We start from the raw sequence: 23,682 nt of genomic DNA, 5'->3' as shown, positions 1-23,682 counted from the left end.
ACTGCCACTCTGCGCCCAACCTTATGGAAGAGGTACGTGGATGACACTTTTGTCATCTGGCCACATGGCCGGCCTGCTCTAGACCAATTCTTCGACCACATCAATTCCATACACCCAGCCATCAGATTACCATGGAAGTCGAAAAAGATGGCAAGCTACCTTTTTTGGATGTCCTAATAAAAAAGAGACCTGATGGTTCAATGAGCCACTCTGTCTACAGGAAAGCTACCCATACAGATGCTTACCTGAAACCGGATTCCCACCACAATCCATCCCAGAAGAATTCCCTCATCAAGACTCTGCACCATAGAGCCCAATGCATATCCGACCAGGAACACATAGCCAGTGAACTCGAGCATGCACACCAAGCTCGTAAGGCTAATGGTTATTCCGACTACACAATCCGCAAAGCTATCACTCCAACCATAAAGAAGGACCCTCTTGAGAAGCCTTTCAAAACCATCACTTTACCCTACATTGCGGGGATCACAAAAAAGATCTCAAAAATCTTGAATAAACACAAGATCCAGGTCCGATTCAACACATTACATAAAATCCGTGATCTGGTTCCGTCTGTAAAAGATGTGATTCCGGACATACAGTACCCTGGCGTCTACAAACTAAGTTGCCTCTGTGGTAGTAGTTACATTGGAGAAACCAAACGCCATGTCTCGGACCGCATTCGTGAACACAAAGCAGACCTTAAACACGGTAGGACCAACACCTCGGCCATGGCAGATCATTGTTATAATTCAGTAGGCTCACATGACATTGACTTCTCCAAGACAGAGGTTCTCTGCAAGCCATCTGGCTATCATGAAAGATTCGTTCATGAGGCTATCCACATATACAAACACAGAGACAATTTCAACCGAGAAGATGGATTCTGGCTTAGCAATCATTGGAAGGATTTTATAAACCATTTCAGGTCTTACTTGATTGTTCACGCTTGCGGTGGCTTTCAGACAGCATACATTAATTTTTCTTCTCCCCCCTCCTCTTTTCAGAACATAGATGGACTCGTCCTTCTAAATAAACTGCCAAATCGCTGCCCGTGGTGCTAACGGTTTTTATAAATAAATAAAACACCCGTTTATAAATAAATAAATGCAAAACGCCACTTCTTTCAAATGTTTCTTGCCGTTGGGTTTTCACACCTGATGATGACCGTTTGCGTTATGGTCGAAACGTCGTGAGAATTTATTGTTTTATTTTTTTTATTATTTAATTGTTTCCCTTCAACGTGACTTTACCGAAAGAGCTAAGAATATGTTAATACTTTGTCAAGAAATTGATAAAGCTGTGTTAAGTTTTGATTGCAGTAAAGATCCAAACACGTTTTTAATCAAATAAGGGATACTCTTTATGAATACTGTATATATCCACACAAAAGCATGTATTTTTGATTTCATCTCAACAGTGTAACGTTGCAATACCAGCGTGTAATAGTTGTGTATTTGACTCTTTCTAAGTACAGTACTCAGCGGTAGAGTGGCTGGCTCGCAATCGCAAGGATTGTGAGTTAATTTCCTGTTTGGGGACTGATTCAGCCTATTGGCTTTCCTTTGGAAAGACTCACCCTGTAATACGATTGGGGAACTTCCACCACTGGCTTAGGCCTAGAAACAGGAGATGGCCACTGCCTCAATGTTAATTTGACAATTATTTATTCGTTACAACAGTGCAGCATTGTGATATACCTTGTCAGTGTGTAAAAGTCGGATATTTGGCCCTTGCTATGTAAAGTATGCAAGACCTTCATCAAACACAACCCCTGGTGACAATCCCGCAAAGCCCCCATATCTTCACAGGGCACCATTCGTCGAATGTCAAGCAATTCGCAGGCGAAGTACACAAATGATCGCCAGACAAGCAATCGTCTTCAGGTGGGAGACGATTGCTTGTGTGGCGATCGAAACGTCGTGAATCGATTATTTTTTCTACCTACGTGGCTTTACCGAAATAACCACTGAGTATGGATTCCTGCAGTCACGAAAGCTTCAAATCAAATGATAATGTAAAAGGTTTCAAAGGGACTCGTCGTGTTTCCGCCGGGTCTCGCAACGCGAAGAGCATTATCAGAAAGTTTAATGCGACAGCGGGTGGGGGGGGGGGGGGTCGTCTTCTTGTTCTCGATCCTCCGCCCGGCCACCAGTGTGGGTTTAATTTCGCGACCGAGAAAATAACAAATATTTAAAATTAAACAGCTTGCCTCGGTGCGCACAACATTGACTTGGTGGCGTTCCAACGGGCCGGATGATCAACGCTGCCTCCGTGCCATGGGCAGGAGCGACCCAACACCGCCAATGATGGCGGGTTTAACGACACATTTATATATTTACGCGATCTCACCCAAATAAACCTGTATTTATGGACTGCCAACGAAATCTGCCAAGGAATTCTTCTGCCGTGGCTGATCACTGTCACAACGCTGTGGGTTATCATGATATTGTTTTCTCTGATACCAAGGTACTCTGCAAACCTCCCGGTTATTACCAGATATTTGTCCACGAGGCCATCCAGATATACAAACATACAAACACAACTTCAACCGAGAGGATGGTTTCAAATTAAGCAACCATTGGAAAGATGTTATAAATCAAGTCAAACGTTAGCTACCTTTTAATTTTTACAGCAATTTTCAGTGGTGGTATGCCAAACTTTAGCTGCTTATTTCGTTTTCAAAAACGGCTTAACTCAGCCCTCCCACCCACCCACGTTCCTTTCTGGTTCCTCCCCCCCCCCCCTTAACCTATATATAAACCCGATCGTCTCAGAGCTGTGCACTTGACACAGATAATCTGCTGTGACTATTCCACCTGAAGACAGAAGCTTGTGTTGCCTCCGAAACGTTGTGATTCAATTGTTTTCTTTTATTTATTTTATTTTACCTACGTGACTTTACCGAATAAAACCAAAGAGTATATTGCCAATGATGTTTGTGTTGAACCCGCTCGTATGCTAGAACTTCCCCGGCCCTCACACAATGTGCACCCACCCCCACCACCCACCGCCACCTCGCATTTTAGTGAAAAATTATCGTCCCAACAGCACAACCCGGGCCAATCCTCTACAACGAAACAGGAAGCATCCCACAAGGGATGGGCATCTGCAGATCGCGCCGGCCAGACACTCGCCCTCCTCCTCCGCTCGCTCGCGCTTTCGGATAACAATACCACAACGATGTGCGCACTCAAACACGCACAGAACATGCCATGCTTTGGGGGGAAAAAAACTTAGACGTGTAATTTTTAAACATCGGCATTCTGTTGCCGTAAACCGTGGAGAGCAAAAAAAACACTCGGCACAAAAAAGGTTGCTTCCAACCCACGCATTTTAACTTTGTTTGCCAGTTCATGTAAAGTGATTAATGCGGTGCTGGCGCACGCATGTACTGCAGCACTGCAGAGGCAGCAGCGAAGTTTGGCGGATCGCGCAGTTGTTGCGAAACTCCCTTCCCGTTGAGCGTCGAGGTGACGATACTCTGGCTTGGCAAAGGCTTGTGGTAGAGCAAGTGTGGACTCCCATCTGTTCCATTTGTATAGTGTTTCCTTCACAAACGCGTGTGCTTTCTCCGCCTGCTCTGGTTTCTTCCCGCATTTAATGCGGGTTGGCCACATATCGCAATTTAGGGTCACTCGGCTTGGGCAGTTGTCGGAATGGGTTCTAGTTGCCTTCCCACTTGTCTGGCTTCCCGTGCCTCTGAATCTATGGAAAATGTGCCGCTACACATTTGGCAGTTTAACTTTTAACTCTATGTGCAGGAGTACATAAAAAAAGAAACAGAAGCAGCTTTAGCTGTTAGCCAATATGCATCGGATTGTTTTTATCATGGTTGCTATAAGCACAGGCCCAAAGCCCCAAAATGTCAAGGGCACTGCAACGTACGGCACTATTGAAAGTGTAATATTACGTTAATAAATTTCTGGAAGTCAGCACAGTTACAAGAACTTGGGAAAGGAAACGATGCTCGAGAATTCTAAAGAAGAAAAGCAGAAAGAAAAGCGGTGTGACCTGCAGTGGGGTGAGTGAACACAGCATGGATGAGATGAAATATGATAGGTGGAATCATCGAGTGAAGATTGTGGTCACAGGAACTGTCGTAGTAGTGATCAAAGAGTGATAGGCAGGTGACTGACTACTGATAAGCGAGTGACTTGAGTTAGTCAGGGAGTGCTGGATCATCCATCAACCTGAATGCCTTACATTGAATTATATCGTATCGAGAAATTGTGCTCGGAAACAAAACATCGTTGTGAGTTCTTTCACTTCTGCTGACTGCCTGCTGGGAATGGCATTAATTGGAGCCTCATGCCTGGGCCGGGTGTGAATCCCCGTGCAACATGCATGTGGCGAACACCCCATATGTGCATATGGGTGCACACTGGCTGGTAATTATACACAGAATGGCCAGTAGTTGACATTATACTTCATCATAGCAGAATTAATGCATCCGAGTATCTTGTATTTTTGTTTTAACATTTTTCAATACACATAAGCAAGCGATATCCATTCCGACCGAAATAAGGGGGTATTTTCAACAAGGATGTATATTTCAGAGTATTAATAACTGCTACACAAATGGAGCCACTTCTATCCACACACACGCTAATACCTTGCGCAGCATGTAGGCATCGAGCCTAATCCGTGTAGCTATGGTGCTCGTAATTCTACCAGTTTTTGGCAGAATATGCAACAAACGTCTTTTTTCCGAATGCATGGATAATGCCCACATTTACGTCAAAGCATGAAAGCAATCTGCATGGATAGCACCATATTGTATTTAGATCGGTCCACTAATGCCATCTTCCTCACGGGCATGAGAAACCAGACCCGAGAGGTAATGGGCCATTCCATGGCCAGCACAACAAACAATACATTTTGTTGCACTTTCCTCTTCTGACCACCAGCTCGTCCTTCGACAGCCATGCATGGTAGTCACCCACAGAAGCACTGTCCAGGCTCATAGCCTATCATTGCAATCAATCAAACTTTATTTCTTTAAAAGCACCTTTCTTCAACCAAGGCCCCTGCATATAAATTATTCTTCTCCAAAAAAAATACTTAAAAACCATGCAATTACATAATAATTAGGTTCATCTGTGATCATGTCACATTACATTTTTGCGGCTTTCAAAACCACAGCCCTGAAGTTGAGAGATACTCGTGACAGCATATCTCTCATCGGCATTGACCTCGTAACATTACAACTGTTTCTGACAGTGGCCAGGCTAAATGCATGACGCTCACTTTGCAAATAAATCTACGCGGCGAGCTAAAAGGCAGGCTACACGGTCCAGGAGAGGCTAGCTTTGCCCGGTGTAAGGATGCTGTGGGAATCTGGGGCGAGCCCACTTTCCCAGTTTGTCATCCAGGCTCGCTCGGTATTATGTGGTCATGGGAATAAGATATGACTGACACAAAGAGGTAATGATAGCACTACATTCTGCAAATGTGGTAGCACTTTTTTATTCAATACGGAACACCAAAATGCTACTCACAACAATAAAAATGTCTCGCTTTTAAGATTGCCTTTCGTACCTATTTTTTGTGTTACTATGTGGCCCTGTTCACGAGCGATATAATATCACATTGAACGAAGTAGGATTCATAGGATTCCATTAATCGTTTTGAGATTAAAAGAATAACAAAAAGATATACAGTCTCACTTTCATACAGTTGGTACATTTTGACAAGGAAAAAATGAGAATGCCAAATTTTGCCAGAATTTACATATTAAGGAATCGTGTTGGATGTCACAAAATCAAGTGAGCACACGTTCTCAATGTGATCGGTGGTAGCTTTGATTGAGCCAATTAGAATGTAGTAATGAAATCCCCCAAGACATATACAAAGGCAAATATCCACCATATATCTAGCTTTGAAGCTTCCGTGACTGCAGGTATAAACGCTCTTTTGTTCTTTCGGTAAAGTCACGTAGGTATAAAATAAATCACGACGTTTCGATTGCAACACAAGCAATCATCATCAGGTGGGAAAACCACAGCAATAATTTTAATTTTTTTTATTTTATACCTACGTGACTTTAACCCACCATATAGCCTGAACAAACTGCAGGAGCAAACGCTGTTTGCGAGCACCTATGAAGGCACATACGTACGTGCATGCACACACCTCCCCCCCTGTCATTCCCCTATGGCCCCTGCTCCTTCTTAGTGTTTTTTTTCCCTCCTCAGTAACTCTTAAAGGTGAGAACTCTCCGAGTGTGTGTGCACTTGCCATCGAAAACAATACAGGAATTTGCATGCTCGCCAACGCTCTGGGGAGAGAGTACACGGAAAACATAGCCCGACAACAAACCTGAAACACTCCACAGTTAACAGGTGTGAAATGTTAATTTGCCTCACACCTATTAATCACAGGTTGTGTTGTTTCATGAGGGCATTTTTTTTACTCTTTCACGAGGCAGCCAACGTGAAATTAAGCTGTAGTCGTGAGTCCAGTATGATTGTAATTGTATACTTGGACAGACAGATTGCATTATTTAATAACAAAATGGGAACCCATTGGGACCAATGACCTCTCTTTCTCTCTAAGATGAGATGTCGCCTATTATATATTTGTTTTCTTTTAGGGCAGTATCATTGACGAATGTGTTCCGTTTTAGTTTTTTGTCTTTTTAAACGCAAACTTTGATCAATACCGAATACTGTGCATTCTGAGCGTATGATTCCGTGTATTGTATGGCGGTTAGCCTATATTTAGTGTGCTGTCAAACTTATCAAACTACTATGACAAAAATGTCATGGAAGATTTCTCGTGGCTTATATCAAAGAAGACAAGGCAACCTAGAGACAAACCCCTGTCGGCTGCCTTCAACGCTGCAAGCGAGAGAAAAGAAAAACCATCTGAACGGACACATGGACGCAGAATAATCATCCTACCAAAGACACGAACATTTGAAATCAAGTACATTTCTCCACTGTGACTTGCACCAGTGGCTGTGGCGTCATGTGAAGTTGCGAGCTGTTTGCATGCAATGCCTGCAGCAGCAGGGAAGCTGTCGCGGTGTAACGGCTAATACATTGGCCCAGAGGCTGCCGCTCGATCTCCTGGTGAATCTCCGATTAGCGCGGTTCGCTACATACGGTGCAAAATAAGTTCAACGTACTTACAGCATACTCTTTGGTTCCTCTTTGGTTCTTTCGGTAAAGTCACGTAGAATGAGAATAAAATAATAAAATAAAACAATAAAATTCTCACGTCGTGAGAAAAATAAAATTCTCACGTCGTGAGAATTTTATTGTTTTATTTTATTATTTTATTCTCATTCTACGTGACTTTACCGAAAGAACCAAAGAAGATGAATCCTTGCAGTCACGAAAGCTTTAAATCGAAATTTATACTCTTTGGTTCTTTCGGTAAAAGTCACGTAGGTATAAAATAAAATCACGACGTTTCGGGCGCAACACAAACGTCGTGATTTATTTTATTTTCTACGTACGTGACTTTACCGAAAGAACCAAAGAGTATGGATTCCTGCAGTCACGAAAGCTTCAAATGAAGTACTTACAGCAGTTGAAACAATGCTGCCTATTTATAAAACGCTCCCACCTCTACCCACAGAGCAGTTTAATTAAATGATCGGCAAGTCACATGCAGTGAGATAAATTGTGGTCACTCCCATCTGTTCCCGAAACGTCTGATGAGCGTGAAACAGGGATGCCCTTCTACCGGCAGTGGGGAACTATTTCTGGGTTGCACCTTTAACTTTATGTATTTTCACTTGCCATGCCCACGTAGATCACAGCGCCCCTAACCACTGCACCAACTGAGTTATGCTCTGCAGCCCGTGTACAGGGCCTCGGAGTGTGGAAACGTTGAATATTGTACTACTGCAATGCCCAAGAGTGCTATATTATCAGTCTGGCTATATATAACTTTAATCGGCCTCACTGCATCTGCCCTAACAGTGCTTGGACTGTCTCTTAAGCATCGTTTTGGATAGCTTATTGGCATCCATTTAACAGCAAATGGAAAACACATCCCATGTTCTTTGCAGCCTGGCATATCTATAAATGGGTGTTAATTTCCCCTCTGACATTCATAGATTTTTCTCCAATTATGCTATAATTTTATTTCTGGATCAAGTTCCAAGGACCTCACAGCGATGTGTAAATGTTTCAAAAATGGCCTTGAAACGCAGGAAGCCATTAACCTCTTGCGTTCTGCGATGTCACCGTCTGTCACTTTGCAACGGGTCAGGCACTGTGCCCTGTTGCTGCATCCTCTTACATTTTTGTTCAATGTCACAACAGACAACGAGGTTGAGGGGCTGTGAAGGAATGCATTGAGAACGGCAAGCCCATGGACATGCGCGTAACTTCCTACCCGCATTAGTAGGCGCCTTTCAAACATGAACGTGATTACAGCCACCTCAAAGAAACGAGTGCAATTTTTTGTTGCTTAAACCTACTCATTTCAAAACACCTTTGTAAACATCGCCAAGTGCCAATTTGAATCTTGGTGCAATTATCTCAGCGTACTCTTCGGACTGCCAAAGAGGTTAATTAAATTTCCTCTTTTCTTGCACACCACGAATCTGTGGTCCAATCCACTCTCCTACCAATTTGTTGCAACTCAGCTCATTTCGCACCTCAGTGCTGACAGCCTCCAAAAATGTGAACTGTGCTCGCACTGGGGGCTGAGCGCGAAAATGCTTGAGTGCCGATTGCATCCTAAAAAAAAAATCACTCCTGTTTGGCCCAGTCTGATGCCTTTCATACCTGCCCTTTCACACGACACCATAAGTCTCGCAAATTTTCGCCACGGCAAGAGGGTACATCCATTGACGCAAATGTCAATTCGAAAAACTTTGAGATTGTGCCCTTGTTCTTACGGCTCAAAATGCCGGGTGCCCGCTGTGTGCTAACACGCCAATAGTGTGAGACGGAGACGGTGCAATCAACTTCTTTCCATGTGCACTTTGCAGTCGGGATGCACCGGCAAAAGTGAAATTGCATCTTGCATATATTTTTTTACAATTGCACATATCACAAGCAATAACAAGTATATGCAAGGCGTGCTTTTTGTGCTCGGGAAGTGGTCATTGTGCCAATAACGCTCAACACACAAACACTTTTTTTTGGACGAAATTGACAGTGGGATGTAATGCATGCAGAGCCATACCCCTGCCTCTTTCAGGGAAGACATTGCCAGGTGCAAAATAATCGTCGTGTCTCTGTGTGTGTCTGAGTGTTATTTGTCGGTCTAGGTGTTGTTTGTCTATTCACTGCCTACACGTTTGTCTGTATGCACGATTGTTTTTCTTCGTGTTTGTTTCTGCCTGTATGTATGTCTGTATGTATGTCTGTCTGTGAGTTTGTCTGTGTTTTTTTTATCCACATGTGTGTCTGTGCATTTGTCTTACTGTGTCCTGTATGTTTGTCTATCTGTGTATTTGTCTTTGTTTATTTATGTCTGCGTGTTTGCCTTTTTCTGCTCGTGTCTGTCTCTGTGTTTGTTTGTCTGTGTGTTGTCTGTGTGTTGTCTGAATGTACCTTTGTGTCTTTTTGTGTCTTTGTATGTCTGTCTGTCCGCATGCAGAGAGGTAAAAAGGTCAATCCTCAAAGAGTAACGCCATAATGATTCAATGACTTTCACAGATATTTGGTCACATGATGTGCGCTCCATCTCCAACACACATTGCTTGAACATCTCCGTCAATCTAAGTTGAAGTTTCCAGGGGGTAATCGTGGCTGATGGCATTGTACCCTGGAATTGCTTTACAGGCCAATGGGCCAGAATGCGGCTTCACAGTGCAACCATGAGGTGTCATGGGAAAAGGTTGCATCAGACATTGGGCTGCACCATTACAAAATAATTAAATTCATTTCTGACGTTACCCTCGGATGACAATATATAATATAATTGTGTGCGTGTTGAATATCATTCCTGTTCATAGTGCTTTGATCAGGAGCCTCCGGTGTCACATAGTTGTTGATAAAAGTGCAAATCATGTACGCATTGATCGTCTTTGAAAATATCATAGCAAACACGAATCACAGCATTGCAGGGTGGAATTACAATGAAGGTAAAGAAATGTTCAGGTTGGCATAGCGTGTAAATCCAACTTCATCTCAAAACACTGCTTAAGAAGAGGGAGACGTGCAATATGGGGAAACCGCCAAAAATATAAATATACGTGTATATACACTTAACCTGCTGGACATTTGTGAAAAAGAGCTTTATAGCTCATCGGATTACTCCAGTATAATTAAATATTCTGATAAAATGTGGGGGTTGAGTAAGTAAGTAGGTCTGAACAGATATTCTTAGCTCTTTCGGTAAAGTCACGTTGAAGGGAAACAATAAAATTATAAAATATATATAAAACAATAAAAATTCTCACGACGTTTCGACCATAACACAAACGGTCATCATCAGGTATTTTATTATTTTATTTTATTGTTTCCCTTCAACGTGACTTTATCGAAAGAGCTAAGAATATGAATTACTGCAGTCACGAAAGCTTTAAATCAAAATTTAGGTCTGAAGACCTTTTATTTGCGCCCTTATGAGTCCAGTCACGAATGTGCACTGATCACACGTACGTTGCAAGGCCTTTTGAACAACACTCTTTTAAGTCTGTTGCAAAGCTGGCTCAGGATCAAGGATGGACCCCAAACATCTGCTGCCTGTAACTGGGTTCCAGAGACCCCGACACTGCGCTGACTGTATCGCAGCACAATGTTCACATGCGGGTACAGCAGCAGGTGGATCACCGTGGGCTGTAGATCCTTCATAGACGAAGCTGTAATCAATAATCGGCAGAGAAGCGTGAGCCCAAATCGGTGTGGATTGTACTTAAGCTTCCCCAGTTACCGATTGTGATTGGTCCGTTAAATCACATTTTTTCCCCTCCCTTTATTTGTATTCGTAATATAATGTAGCCGTGGGGTCTTTTTAACGTTTTCTACTGGTTCCCTACTCCTGTAATGTGTAAAGCATATACCGACACTGTTTTTTTTACTGCGACTGATGAAACCATAATTGTAATTAAGATTTATACTGTACAACATCTGTACCATCGCAGGATGATCATGACATACTGTATACCCTATCAGCGCATTGGGCCCTTACCTGCTGCAATAAATAAAAAAAAACATTTTCATCTCAAAATAAAAAAAATCATTTTAGGATACAAATTAGAATTTAAAACTTGTATAGCATCAACATACTATAGCCCTAACTCTTATAGGTGATTGCCAAATGATCTCTAACATTTATCTTTTGATCTTTAGAGTTGCTCTGGTAAATCCATTATTATTAACAGCAATGTTTTAACACGAAGCCCGTAACAATTTTTTTAGCAAATTCTTTAAGATGCTGAGTATGACATCGGCTGAGATGATTGAAAAGTTGCCGGTGTTCATGACCACAACTTTATTTCACATCAGGCGTATTCAAATAGTTTCTTGCATAAAAAAGGAAACAAAAAGAACGGCAACTATGGCTATACAACTGATCCGTGTTTCCCACCCAACTCAAGACAGTGTCTAAACAATCTCACCACACTGTGTAGCAGCATGCATCACGGTCTCCGTAGGTAACCTTTAAAGTAAGTCAGTCGTGCTGTGAACCCGTGACATTTTTCCCATTCTCTAAATGACCACACATTTGTTATTCAAAATGAAATCAGCTTGAGACATTGTGTGTGTGTGTGTGGGGGGGGGGGGAGTGGTTTACAGCTGTTGGCCAAAGACAAAATGTTCATTGCATGATAAATCATTGAACTCAGTGGAATTTATAACTACAAATATGGACGCAAAGGCGTGGAACATTACTGCTGTATCTATCATTCCACGGAGGCAGAAAAAGAAACGAAATACAACTGGATCTATTTTAACTGTAATTGAACTACATTTTATGGACTTGTGGTCAACAATAAAAAAAAATGGGTGTAATATCCCGCACTGCAGTTTTGCAACTGCTGCATTTCCTAATGAACTTACACAGAAATGTCCCACGAATGAATAAGCCAATTTCAATTCGCAGTCACTGTACCGTACACAATGAGACCTGTCCTCCACTGCACAATACGCACATCATTTTACTGGACCTGCCTTTTGTATCATGTGACCAGCACTGCCATGCACCATTAGACCTGGAGCCTACAACGCAAAGGGCATCTGAGTCTAGACAAATTCCTCTTTTATAATACAATGTTTTATTTGCATCTACAGTATATGTCATTTTATATCCATTTATATATATTACTGACACCTATATAAGTATTATTTTCATTCACAAAAAGACAGAACACATATATACTGGTCTTTTAAATACATTTCAAGAGTAAATATATAGATGCTATGTTGTCCACACAAAAAATATAGATTTCATGTTAATTTAAAAATAATAATTGACATTATTTCAGAGTCTACTTCTGGGTTAAGGCCTACCCCACACCATGTCAGTCATGGTGGTTGTTTTGACCATACTTCACCATGCCGGTCAAAGTGCCGGTTGATGCAGGGGGCCCCAGGGCAGAATCAGTTAATCGTTTCTCACTGGTGTTATCAATGGCTGGGAATTTAACAATTTAAAGATTGCCAGGTTTGCAGTGCAGTGCGTTAACCACTGGATTTCTACCCCCCCCCCTCCTCCCCGCCCCCCCCCCCCCTAGAATATATTATTAGTTGTGTTATCACTTGATAATATTTAAATTCGAGGTTTGTGGTTGGCGTTGTAGTCTAAGTAAATCTATTTCTGAGCCTCCCTTTGAAGGTTAAGGTGTTATGGTTAGCGTCAGTTGTTTGAGCAACCGTTTTTGTTGAGGCCAGAGCAAGTTTCGATTTAAAGCTTTCGTAACTGCAAGGATTCATCTTCTTTGGTTCTTTCGGTAAAGTCACGTAGAATGAGAATAAAATAATAAAATAAAACAATAAAAGAAGGCCACTTGTGTTGTGGCCGAAACGTCGTGAGAATTCTATTGTTTTATTTTATTGTCAGAGCAAGTGTTACGATTGTTATTGTTACGGTAACATTTTTGCATTTGCCTAACCAGAGCTGCCACCATTCTTTGCGTCGTTATGATAAAAAGTTTACAACTACTGTAATTACAACTTATGTCACATTTAAACAACCTTTCTCTGAAAACTGTAACACAAACTCATTTGCTCAGTTTTGACAGCTGTTAGCGGCTTTAGTATATACAATTTTCAGGTTAAAATGCCTCTTTTTACAGTATAAAATATAATGTGAGTGCGCATGGAAATAAGAATACGCAGAAAATGAGCGGCTTTAAATACACATAATTGAACTACCACATCCTCTGAATTTCGTGGCCACATGCTTCGCGGGCGTTTAACATTTTCTGCATATCTGTTCACATTAAAATCTGCACACATCTCTAAAAGCTGTATTTAAAAAATAATTTAAAAAAAGCTCTTGCATTGTTGTGCACAATAATACTCATTGATAATACCTCACGTGTCTGCTAACCCTTACGCAGACATACAGCTTTGACAAGCTGCATTGTAAGAGGCACCACAATGAAAGCACTTACTGGCCTCCGCAAGCGGCACACTCAATAAACGTGGTGGACCCACATTTAAATAGCATCCAATCTGATTTAGAGCAATGCTTTGCTCTCCGTCTGCGTGCCGTTTATTATGAAAAGCGGCCCACTAATGGGTATTTTGATTCATGTGCAAACATGGAGCATTCTTTCTCTGGAATCCTCCACTTGCAGTGGTTGTGATAGTCTACATTTTCTCTGAATTTACCATGTATATGGGTCCATAACTTGCGGTTATTAAATTATTTAAGAATAATATGTCTTCCCCTAGGGATGTGCTTCCCTATGGCAATGAACAACCTTATCCCACCCAAAGGCACTACATCTCCAAATAAAAAAAAGAGTCACTGTAAACCCCTATGGTTCTCTGCACATTACGCGCGCGAGTTTCGGCTACACTTGCTCAAGAGAGCACGACCCTGGCAATGTTAAGGAGTAGTGGCACAATGACAGGCTTGTTTAAGTTGGATGGGACCTTTCGGAGTTGTGAAGACGAGGTTGGGGAATCTTTGTCCATTCTATTGCCTCCCTTTACCTGTGTTGCCACCGCTCACGCCCGATGTCGAATACTCCGTTCTCGTTTTACCTCTGGTTATTTCAGATTCGGTTGTGTGTTTTTTTTAAATGTGATAAACGTATTGCACATCGCATTTTATATGGGAAGAAACAAACAATTAAAAAAAACAAGCGGAGAGGTGCTGCGTCAGGTAGGAGAACAACGTGAACCTCGTTAGATCAATGAAGAAGAGTGGGAACATCTGGTTGGGGCTCGTGGTGGTGATGAGGTTGTAACGGATTGCTGAAGGAGGTGATTGTGCACGTGGTGGTGGTGGTTGTGGTGGTGGTGGTGGTGAGGGGGGACGGATTTCTGAAGGTGGTGACCAAAGGAAGATGCTTTGGGGGAAAACCCAAGGGGCAGGAAAAGAACAGCGATACTAGATGGTGTGTTCCACAAGAGAGGATGTCCAACGGGCAGTGGAAGAGAGCAGCGCACGACAGAGCAACACGGAGATAATTGTCCCTCGGACTTATCTACGGACAGAAAACAACAATGATACGAATTGCAAAGCTACATACAAGTTGAAAAGAACAAAACTATTTTCATTTCGGCACGTAACTGGTGGTAATACACATGGTGATACTATCGATTTAATTACCAAATTACCGAGAGGATTAATCGCAGTGCTCCAAATATTGTATTTCAAACATGACACGTGGGTTATGCAGTTATTGGGGCACCTCTGCATGTGAGGCCTCAGTCTGCAGCATCTTAAGCCCCTGCGACAATCTGACCCTTGCACAGTGGTTAGCAGACTCAGCTATCAACCCAGCGACCGGAATGTGATTCCCAGCGACGGCAAACATCAGTGGCAAGTGATATCTGAACGAGTCCTGCCCCCAACACCCCACCATTACCGACCAGCACTGCCCTGCCTGGATAAGTATGATCCATCAACCGCCATGATCCATCAACCGCCATGATGGCGTGGGGCGGCCTTCATCCAGCAATGGATTGACAAAGGGCTATGAATTATTATCATTTTAATTATATTACACGAGGATACTGCTAATACAAATCAATCGGAAACCAGCATCCCATTTATTCCTGACAAACAATACAGAAGAGGGGCAGAAATCGACTTGGCCGTTTGTGCCTTAAGAATAGCTTGGGACAGACACGTGTATGCACAAACACGTGTTTGTGTGCATGCTCTCTATGTGTGAATGCGTGCTCTGTATGTGTGAATTTGTGCTCTGTATGTGTGAATTTGTGCTCTGGACGTGTGAATTTGTGCTCGGTATGTGTGAATGCGTGCTCTGTAAGTGTGAATGCGTGCTCTGTACGTGTGAATGCGTGCTCTGTAAGTGTGAATGCGTGCTCTGTACGTGTGAATGCGTGCTCTGTACGTGTGAATGCGTGCTCTGTACGTGTAAATGCGTGCTCTGTACGTGTGAATGTGTGCTCTGTACGTGTGAATGTGTGCTCTGTACGTGTGAATGCGTGCTCTGTACGTGTGAATGTGGTCGAAACGTGTGAATGTGGTCTGTACGTGTGAATGTGGTCTGTACGTGTGAATGTGGTCTGTACGTGTGAATGCGTGCTCTGTACGTGTGAATGCATGCTCTGAAAGTGTGAATGCGTGCTCTGAAAGTGTGAATGCGTGCTTTGACCTCAACCTAACAATGAGGCCGGATTCTTTAGCTAGCCACTAGGCACCTCATGATTTACCCCCCTCTTTGATACAATGTATTGCCTTGATTCAGGGTCACGATATAAGTGAACATCAGTTAGGGGTGATGTCTGAACTGTTCCAAGGTACTCTGCTCTTAATCAACCCACGCTGACCCGCATGGTGAAGTATGGCAAAACAATTTCCATGACTGACACGGTATGGAGAGAGGCATTGATCCAGCAGTGGATTGGAAAACAGGGCCCAACATGTTAATAACATGTATTTATATATCTGACATTTCATAGATGTGAATGTGTGCTTTGTACGTGTGAAGAGGATGGTGAGGTCTTAAATACAATACTAGAATAAGGACCTATTTAGTATATCACATTAAACCAATCAGATGTATATATGCAGATTAATTATTATACATACACAACATCCGCATGTATATAATTACCTGCTGCAGACCATCTTGACAAAATGCATTTGGTACACTTCGCAAAGATGCTCACAATAGTATAATCAGTTAAGGAGAATCTGTTATTTATACTGGAGGAATCCGATGAGCTATAAAGCTCTTTTTCACAAATGTCTAGTCGGGGCGAGTGAGCAAGTTACAACAACAAACATTACAAAACCCCCATACGAGTACAAAGACAAAAGGGACAAGATTCATATTTTGTCGTCGAAATCAAATCATAACGTTGTCACCATCACCCATTCTCTTTTTCGCATCAGCTTATGGTATCGAGTAACGACATAGATCGACTGCTGACGTTACAGCCTTCCTACATGTCGCTCAGGCTCAACCCATATCGTTTGAGTTCAAGAGGTCATGGTGATCTAATGCCAATGTCGTCATACCCAGCTTGGCCACTGTCCAATCTGCCTTTGAGTTAGAGTTGCCACTTGGTGCTGCTTTTTCCCAGGACATGCTCTTTTCGAGATGGCTGTCGTGGGATCCATAAGTCTTCCCGGGGACATTAAAAGTCCCCGTTTTTTTGTCAGTTGTGTAATAATGCAGCACTCCAAGACGTTTTGTCCTACATGTAGCCCTCCCGTCTTCTGGCATTGTGAGATATCTCATTCCCATCACATGCCGTGGGGTTTTTTTGGTACCTCGGCGGTGGCAACATGGGGTGGTGCCAATCTTCATGAAAATAATTGGGGTACAGCAAATATTAGTTTTAATTCAAACCTTAATACACATTAACAGCGAATTAACACGTATAAAGCTAATTCAACTCTCTCATCCCCATCTTGTATCTCCGTTCGCTCATTGAACTCCATCCTTGTCCATTGTCTTGATGTCTGTTGCATCACTGCATCACTGTCTGATCTGGATCTTTCTTCTCTCATTTCGCTACATTTCTATCTGTTGTCTATATCTCATTTGCCATCTCGCTCGGAGATTTATGAATTCAAAGAGGCGGCCCCCAAAAATATTTTTTGCTTAGGGCCCCTCCGTTGGGGCTGCTCCACCACTGTCTGGCAACCCTGCCCTGGGTGCAAACATTTAGGCTTCGGTGCGTGAATGCAGGAGTACCCGTCTCGTTGTCGGACTTGTTGTCGTGTTCCGTGTCGGTGAGAGTGAGGACCGAGTTGGCTCGGCTGGAAACGCAGGAGTTTCCACCCGTCACCTCCCTGCCCCAAAGCCTCGCCAGGCGATCTGAGAACAAGAGGGCCGCGAGCATTGTAGACTCTCCATCGGTCACCTCCGCCAGTCTCCATCGGTCACCTCCGCCAGCGGCGCATCTCAGAGCGCCGCACCGCATTGCATCGCAACCACGGAGGACCGCATGCCAGCTTTGAGCAAGAAAGTAAAGTGGGAGACGCGTGCTTTATGGTCTCACCACGAGCTCAAACCCCCCCCACCACCACCAACCAGCTCCCCTGCAGGCTGCATCACACACTCGGCATCCATCAACATTCAGGATGAGGCACGTCACCAAAATAAAGCCCCGAACAAATGTCCGCGGTTTGGCTGCAACGCTCCGACAGCAACTCGCGGGCACACCACGCGCCACGGGGAGCAGGGGGGCATCGACGATCGACCGGCCCCGGCGCGTGGGCGGTCAACCGAGAGCTGCCCAGTGAAAGCCACGCGCAGACGCTCGGCGGGCAGAATCGACGTTTCGGCGGCGGCTCCCTCTGCAAATGGGGTGGAAGCGATGAAGAGGAGCGATGCCGTCTTGGAGAGTTCTGTGCGTTTACTTTTGCACCTTATTGGTGACCGCCAATGGGGCTCGTTTCGGGGTAAACGACGAAGTACCCGCGCAGCGAAGGGCACGTGAAAAGGGTATGTTGGGATCGAGGCCTGTTGCAGGCCCGCTTCCGAGCGAGCGATGTTAGACTCGCGTGCGAGATGTCGTGCACGGTTGTACGTCGTCTCGTTGTATTTTGCTGCGTTTTTACCCTCGGCGTTTACCTCAAATATATATCAGCAACTAAAAAAAAAATGTTAAAGTTTGCTCGGTCTTCATAATAAAAAAATATTTTTACGTATGCTTTATTGGCTAAAACCTAAAACTAACTGAAATGGCTGGCGCATAAATAATTAATTAATTGATAAAAAGGCATAATTGATTTTCTTTTATGCTTGCATTTGTTATTGAATAATTTTATCTTTGAACGCTGGACTCCTTCAACATTGCCAATAATGCTGCAAATCCAAATGCGTGCCTTTAATGTAGGAGATTAAATGAGAAGAAAAATAAAATATCAATTTAAACTGCACGCAGCAAATAGGACAATAATTGTTAAATATTTATATTAAGATTGTCTTAGGTATATTAAAATGAAAGTTTTATCCAAAATTAAAGCACATTTCGTTTATCTACAAAACAATAATGTTAAGACATGATTATAAATGTCAAACTTACAAATTTACATACCAAAATAGAAGTTTGCACTTCATTTTAATATTCTTTTTTTTGTATTATCCGCCTGCCTACATTTATTAGAAAACATTAGGAACAGATATAGCATCACGCCACATGGCGAATTATTTATTCAGGAACATCTGTATGTGCGGATCAGGCATCGAGATTAACCCCTACGAAAATGGATTGATTCATTATTACCTAATCCCAACACATGCTTAAATAGCCAACAGCTGCACATAACATTTTTTGTGTGAGCTTTACGTAAGGTTTGCTGCGCTAAACATTTATGCCCGTAAATATATTACCAATGAAAATACAAAATATTTCGTGTCACGTCATGTGAATTTTTTTTATGCATCGAGACAATTAATTGGCATTAACGCAGGTACACAATGCCACTTTTCACGAAAAATATATAATTTCAAATAATACGCCTGTGAGGCTGTTATGTACGCAACTCAACATCACCAAGCATGGTGTCTTATCATCATCATTGTCGTTGTCATCGTCGTTAGCCATGGCCTGCTGCATGAAGGCCTCCCCAAGCCTCCACCATCATCACCATCATGAGCCTGGGGTCTATCCACTGCTTGATGAAGGCCTCCCTAAGTTAACGTCACCTCTCAGCAGCAGCACACAAGCTATTTTTTTCCGTTCCATCTCCTAGGCGAACGTCAGTGCCTTATTACAGTTGTGTATAATTTTGCCTCACATTCATGCTCCATTGTAACGAATTATGCGATGAATTTATATTTGGGAGGAAATCATTTTGCCAACAAGGTGAGCATGCCATGATAATGCCCCTAAAATGTCACTTTCCCTGGTGACATTTAACATTTCCGTAAAGTTAATCAAATATAGACAACTTACGAGCCATATTCATCTACGTTTATACTGCATATTTGTAAAGTAACATTTTCATTACTATATTTTAAAATAAGTCAATAATCTTTTAAATCTTCATTACGACAATTACATGTAACTATCATAATGGCCTTCATTCAGAGGCTATGATTGACTCCGTATAGCTTCATTATAATACACTTATCTGTGAGTCAAGCACATTACCGTATTCTTTCTCCAAATTAATGAGACCAATTAGCTAATTTAAAGTTTTCCCTTTTTATGCATGAGAAATAAAAAATGTACGTGAGCATTGCATATATAGACATAAACGAACATACATCTTGCATACAATCACAACGGCAACTTTGATCATGCGTAGATTATGCATTGCAGTATATATGTCTGTATTAACCGGACAGATATTGGACAACTGTACTTGTAAGAATGTCCCATATATATTATAGTGGAGGTTCATCCATTCTTTACAGGTCCATCTTAAACAAGGCAGGCAATCATGAGCAGGAAATGATAACACCCCAAAACGTTTGGTAAGCTTGAAAGTTTGTTTACATGTGCCATAAATGTAACGGTGGGGCTACCCCGCAGCGTACCGGGCACTCGTACATTCACGCACCATGGAGTGAAATAAGAGATGAGATATACAGATCAGACAGTGATGTACATAGATACAGTTGATCTTAAACTAACTTTAAAGAAATGTTAACTGCTCAATCATTTTTACTAAACTATTTTATTTACCAGATAAAGTGCACGGAGCTATTAACTCTAATAGCTCATATGTGGCCACTTGGCTTATGATATGTGGTAATTTATAGTTGACAAATATTCTAAATGCACTTTTTGAAATGTGGAGGGCATATCCGGAGGACACGGGGAAAACATGCAAATTCCAGATATAGAGGCATCACCAGGGTCTGGAACGAACCCAAGAAAACTCCCTGCATGCCAGGCGAGGGAAATAACATCTCGCCCCCTCAGGCGCCCCAAGAAATCATCTGCCTTTATCGTACATTCTCATCCCCTATGCATTTCAGAATCAGAATTTTGAATATTTATTTATTTGAGAAAAGACTGCAACGCCCACTGCGTAATTGTCACCACTCGTGTTGCTCAATGTCGCTACACCAATGCTTTACCCGAGGATGGGAAGTTAATGGGGGTGCCGAGGCATTCAGCACGGAGGGAGGGGGTCTCAGTCCCCTCCAGCAACACTGCGGAGGTGATCTGTGTTATATTTATATACCAGGGGAATAAGACCCCACACACTTAGACTGTGCAGTATATAATTTTGGTTGGGGGAGGGGGGGGGTTAGATTTACATTGGTTATGTTTCATATTTATGTTGTAGTGAATGCATTCATAAAACTCATTAAATTTCCAGTAGAAAATACCCTCTACGATATAATATTTTAGATTCGAATTATATTGATATAAGGTTTATTTTTTGAATGCGGTTATAAAAATTCATGGCCTTCTACAACCGTTTTTTTTTTTAATAATGCCGTTCATCCTTATGGCGCCTCAATCCTTATTGAATTATCCTAGGAAAAGCAACTATACACACATCTTACACACGTGCACGCACTTCCATGAGAGGAGGGAATAACCGAGGCCTCAGTTTCCATTAAATTGTCGCAAAACTTCACGAACAACATTGCTAAAAACTATAAAACAAGTTCTCCTGCAAAGTTACGAGCGAAAGATGAAGAAAAACAAGAGGGATATAGTTGTGAATGTGTACATGCCTGGTCAAAACACCTCAATACAATCGTAATTAAGACTGCCCTGTACTAGAACAGAAAATACAGGGTAGGCCAATGTTTTGGCAAAAGCTCATTTACTGGTCTTCAAACATAATCATCCCCATCAATCCAACGATAGTAAAACATTTACAATGGTGTGTATTTTGTTTAAAATTGAGCATGCAAATTACATGCATTTTATGTTGAACATCCTTACGATGTAACTGTAATTTCATTTCTTAAATGAATGCATAAATTGAACGGAGGTCTGTTATGATACCCTGTATGCAATTGGCTTAAGGCTATTGCATAAAGAAAGCAATTAGAATCCAATTAAACTGTTGGAAACTTATGTGTTGGAACTGGGAATTAAACCCAGATTAATGCTCCCGCCACTGCAACTCTCAATCTGACGCAGTGAAAGGTAAATACGGTGGGGTATAATTAACCACCTACAGCAAGACGAACCCAATTGGAGAAAGAAAAAAAACGTTCGATGTTGCAGAAAGAACAAGTCTCGCGCAGTGTGATGGCTTTTGTCAGGATTCTAAAATATCTGACAGGTAGTGGTGACATTACATCGCCCTTCACATTGTTTTTACTTTCATTTTTATGCAGGGGGTCATTAATCCCATTGCAACAGCTCGTGACACAATTTTTAATCAGCGAAAGCCGTTTTATATTGATCTCTGATAGCAATTATCTATATATTCAAAGATGCTGGTGTAATATAACTGCTGACATGCTTTAACACGTATTTGCATACAGAACACTAAGCAATTGCCTTTTTTATGCTTTAATAATTAGTGTAGATTTTCGACACGCAAAATATAGCATGTAATGAAAATAACATTTGCATGTTTTTTCCCCTCTTCTATGTTCATATTGCTCATTGACAAATTAAATGGAACATTTGTAAGTTAATAAAAATGGACCCCGAGGTGAACAGCCATTGTCGCCTACTGCGTAAAATGAGAGCAGCATGTGGAGACGCGTGGCTCAAAGAAGCTGCAAGCAAGTGGGGAAAAAAGCCTCCACGATGAACATTGTGTGTGTACGGTAACAATCCAAGGGGAAGTATGCTAATGCTACTTGTTCCTTCTCCTGTCAACGTGGGTGATTGAAAAAAAACAATTATTTGTCCACTTTTTTAGTTTTTAGGGGTGGTGGTGGTGGGGGGTTAATTTTTCACAGAGAAATGGATTGCCCATAACTCGTCCATCTTTTATCATTTTATTTAGCAAAGTACCGTTCCATCAGAAGTTCCCCCTACACTGCCACTACGTCATGCTTCACATTTAGGGGCTGTAAGGATGCCATGGATTCATCGACTGAAATAGATTTTCACAATCACTAAACCCATTGAATCGTGCAAGTAAGAAAATCAATGGTTTGTTGTATTTGTGTATCTTGGATGTAATGGGATTTGTGTGTTCCCTGTAGCCACTAGAGATTCCATATTCAACACAATGGTTTTTTTTAAAGAATAAATTCCTGAATTGTGACCGAGAATTGTGACAATTCATTCAATCGCAACTGAGGCAAATCATTACAAAGTCGAGTCAAAGTGTGTCATATGAGCACTGAGGCGTTCTCATTTCCCATTCACATCCCTGAGCCGGTGGTGAAGATTCCCCATTCCTCTGGTGGTGGCGAGTCTCTCCGGAGGAAAAAACACTGTTGACTTCCCCACAAAGTAGTCAAATCATTACAGGCCCTATTCACAATTTATTTTTCCTAACATCAGAAAAATGTCCATGATAAAGGATGAGAAATCAGCTTGCAGAAACATTCAACAACAGTCTGCTCCAGAGAACACAAAATAGACATCTGAGGAAAATTGAGTACATTTACATCAAAATGAATAATCCTGATGGGGGAGCTTAATGCAAATATTCTGTCTTAATTAACACCTTGTGCACAGGTTCTCGATTGCTACTGCACTCCCCTCGGTCTGCTCTGAATGATAGTGCTCAAGTATTGCCTCTCGCAGAGGAAAATTCACTCCATTTAAAGCGTGCATTTTGTCCAATCACTCTGTGTTAAGTGCACGGCACACAGTGCCCAATATAAATGCTCTGCATTCAGTTTAATTGGCCCTTAACATCGGAACCAGCTTAGTAACATTCCGCTTGAAATATTAAAAATTAATGGGAAAACAACCCTGTGACATTAACCCTTTAAATAGCAGGCTCAAGTGCACTTGACACAGAGCAGATCCAAATCTTTTACACGAGTGGATACATTATATTAAGGTGTATTGCTTTCTGACAGCAAAACAGAGCGTGTACTTATTTATTTTCTCATCGTTCATTTGTAAAATAAAGTTAAAAGTATTTTTTTCTGGAAGTCAATTGCTTCCAGTTGCCGCTGAGACTGACCAGTGAAACGTCAAAAGTGCTTAGACTCTCGTGCGACGATAAGTAGGACATAGCCTTTTATGTAGGCTTTGCGTTATAAATCGCTGA

The 23,682-nt window shown here is 42.0% G+C and overlaps 1 protein-coding gene across 5 annotated transcripts in view; it reads right to left on the bottom strand.

Annotated features, from left to right (window-relative positions):
• Positions 1 to 23,682, bottom strand: part of LOC116944204 (teneurin-3-like) — a 456,734-nt gene that overhangs the window by 290,948 nt on the left and 142,104 nt on the right. For 4 of the 5 annotated variants that reach the window (XM_076068250.1, XM_076068251.1, XM_076068252.1 and 1 more), the window contains exon 3: positions 17,267 to 17,389. The exons of the other annotated variant lie outside the window; for it this stretch is intronic. In XM_076068250.1, the coding sequence (XP_075924365.1) occupies positions 17,267 to 17,389 (123 nt within the window). The remainder of the gene's footprint in view (positions 1 to 17,266; positions 17,390 to 23,682) is intronic. 5 annotated transcript variants of the gene reach the window in all.

The sequence above is a fragment of the Petromyzon marinus genome, chromosome 20 (genome assembly GCF_048934315.1).
Source record: "Petromyzon marinus isolate PM22_M1 ecotype Great Lakes invasive population chromosome 20, UKy_Petmar_22M1.pri1.0, whole genome shotgun sequence".
NCBI classification, from domain to species: Eukaryota; Metazoa; Chordata; class Hyperoartia; order Petromyzontiformes; family Petromyzontidae; genus Petromyzon; species Petromyzon marinus.
This window is presented reverse-complemented; position numbering and strand designations above follow the sequence as displayed.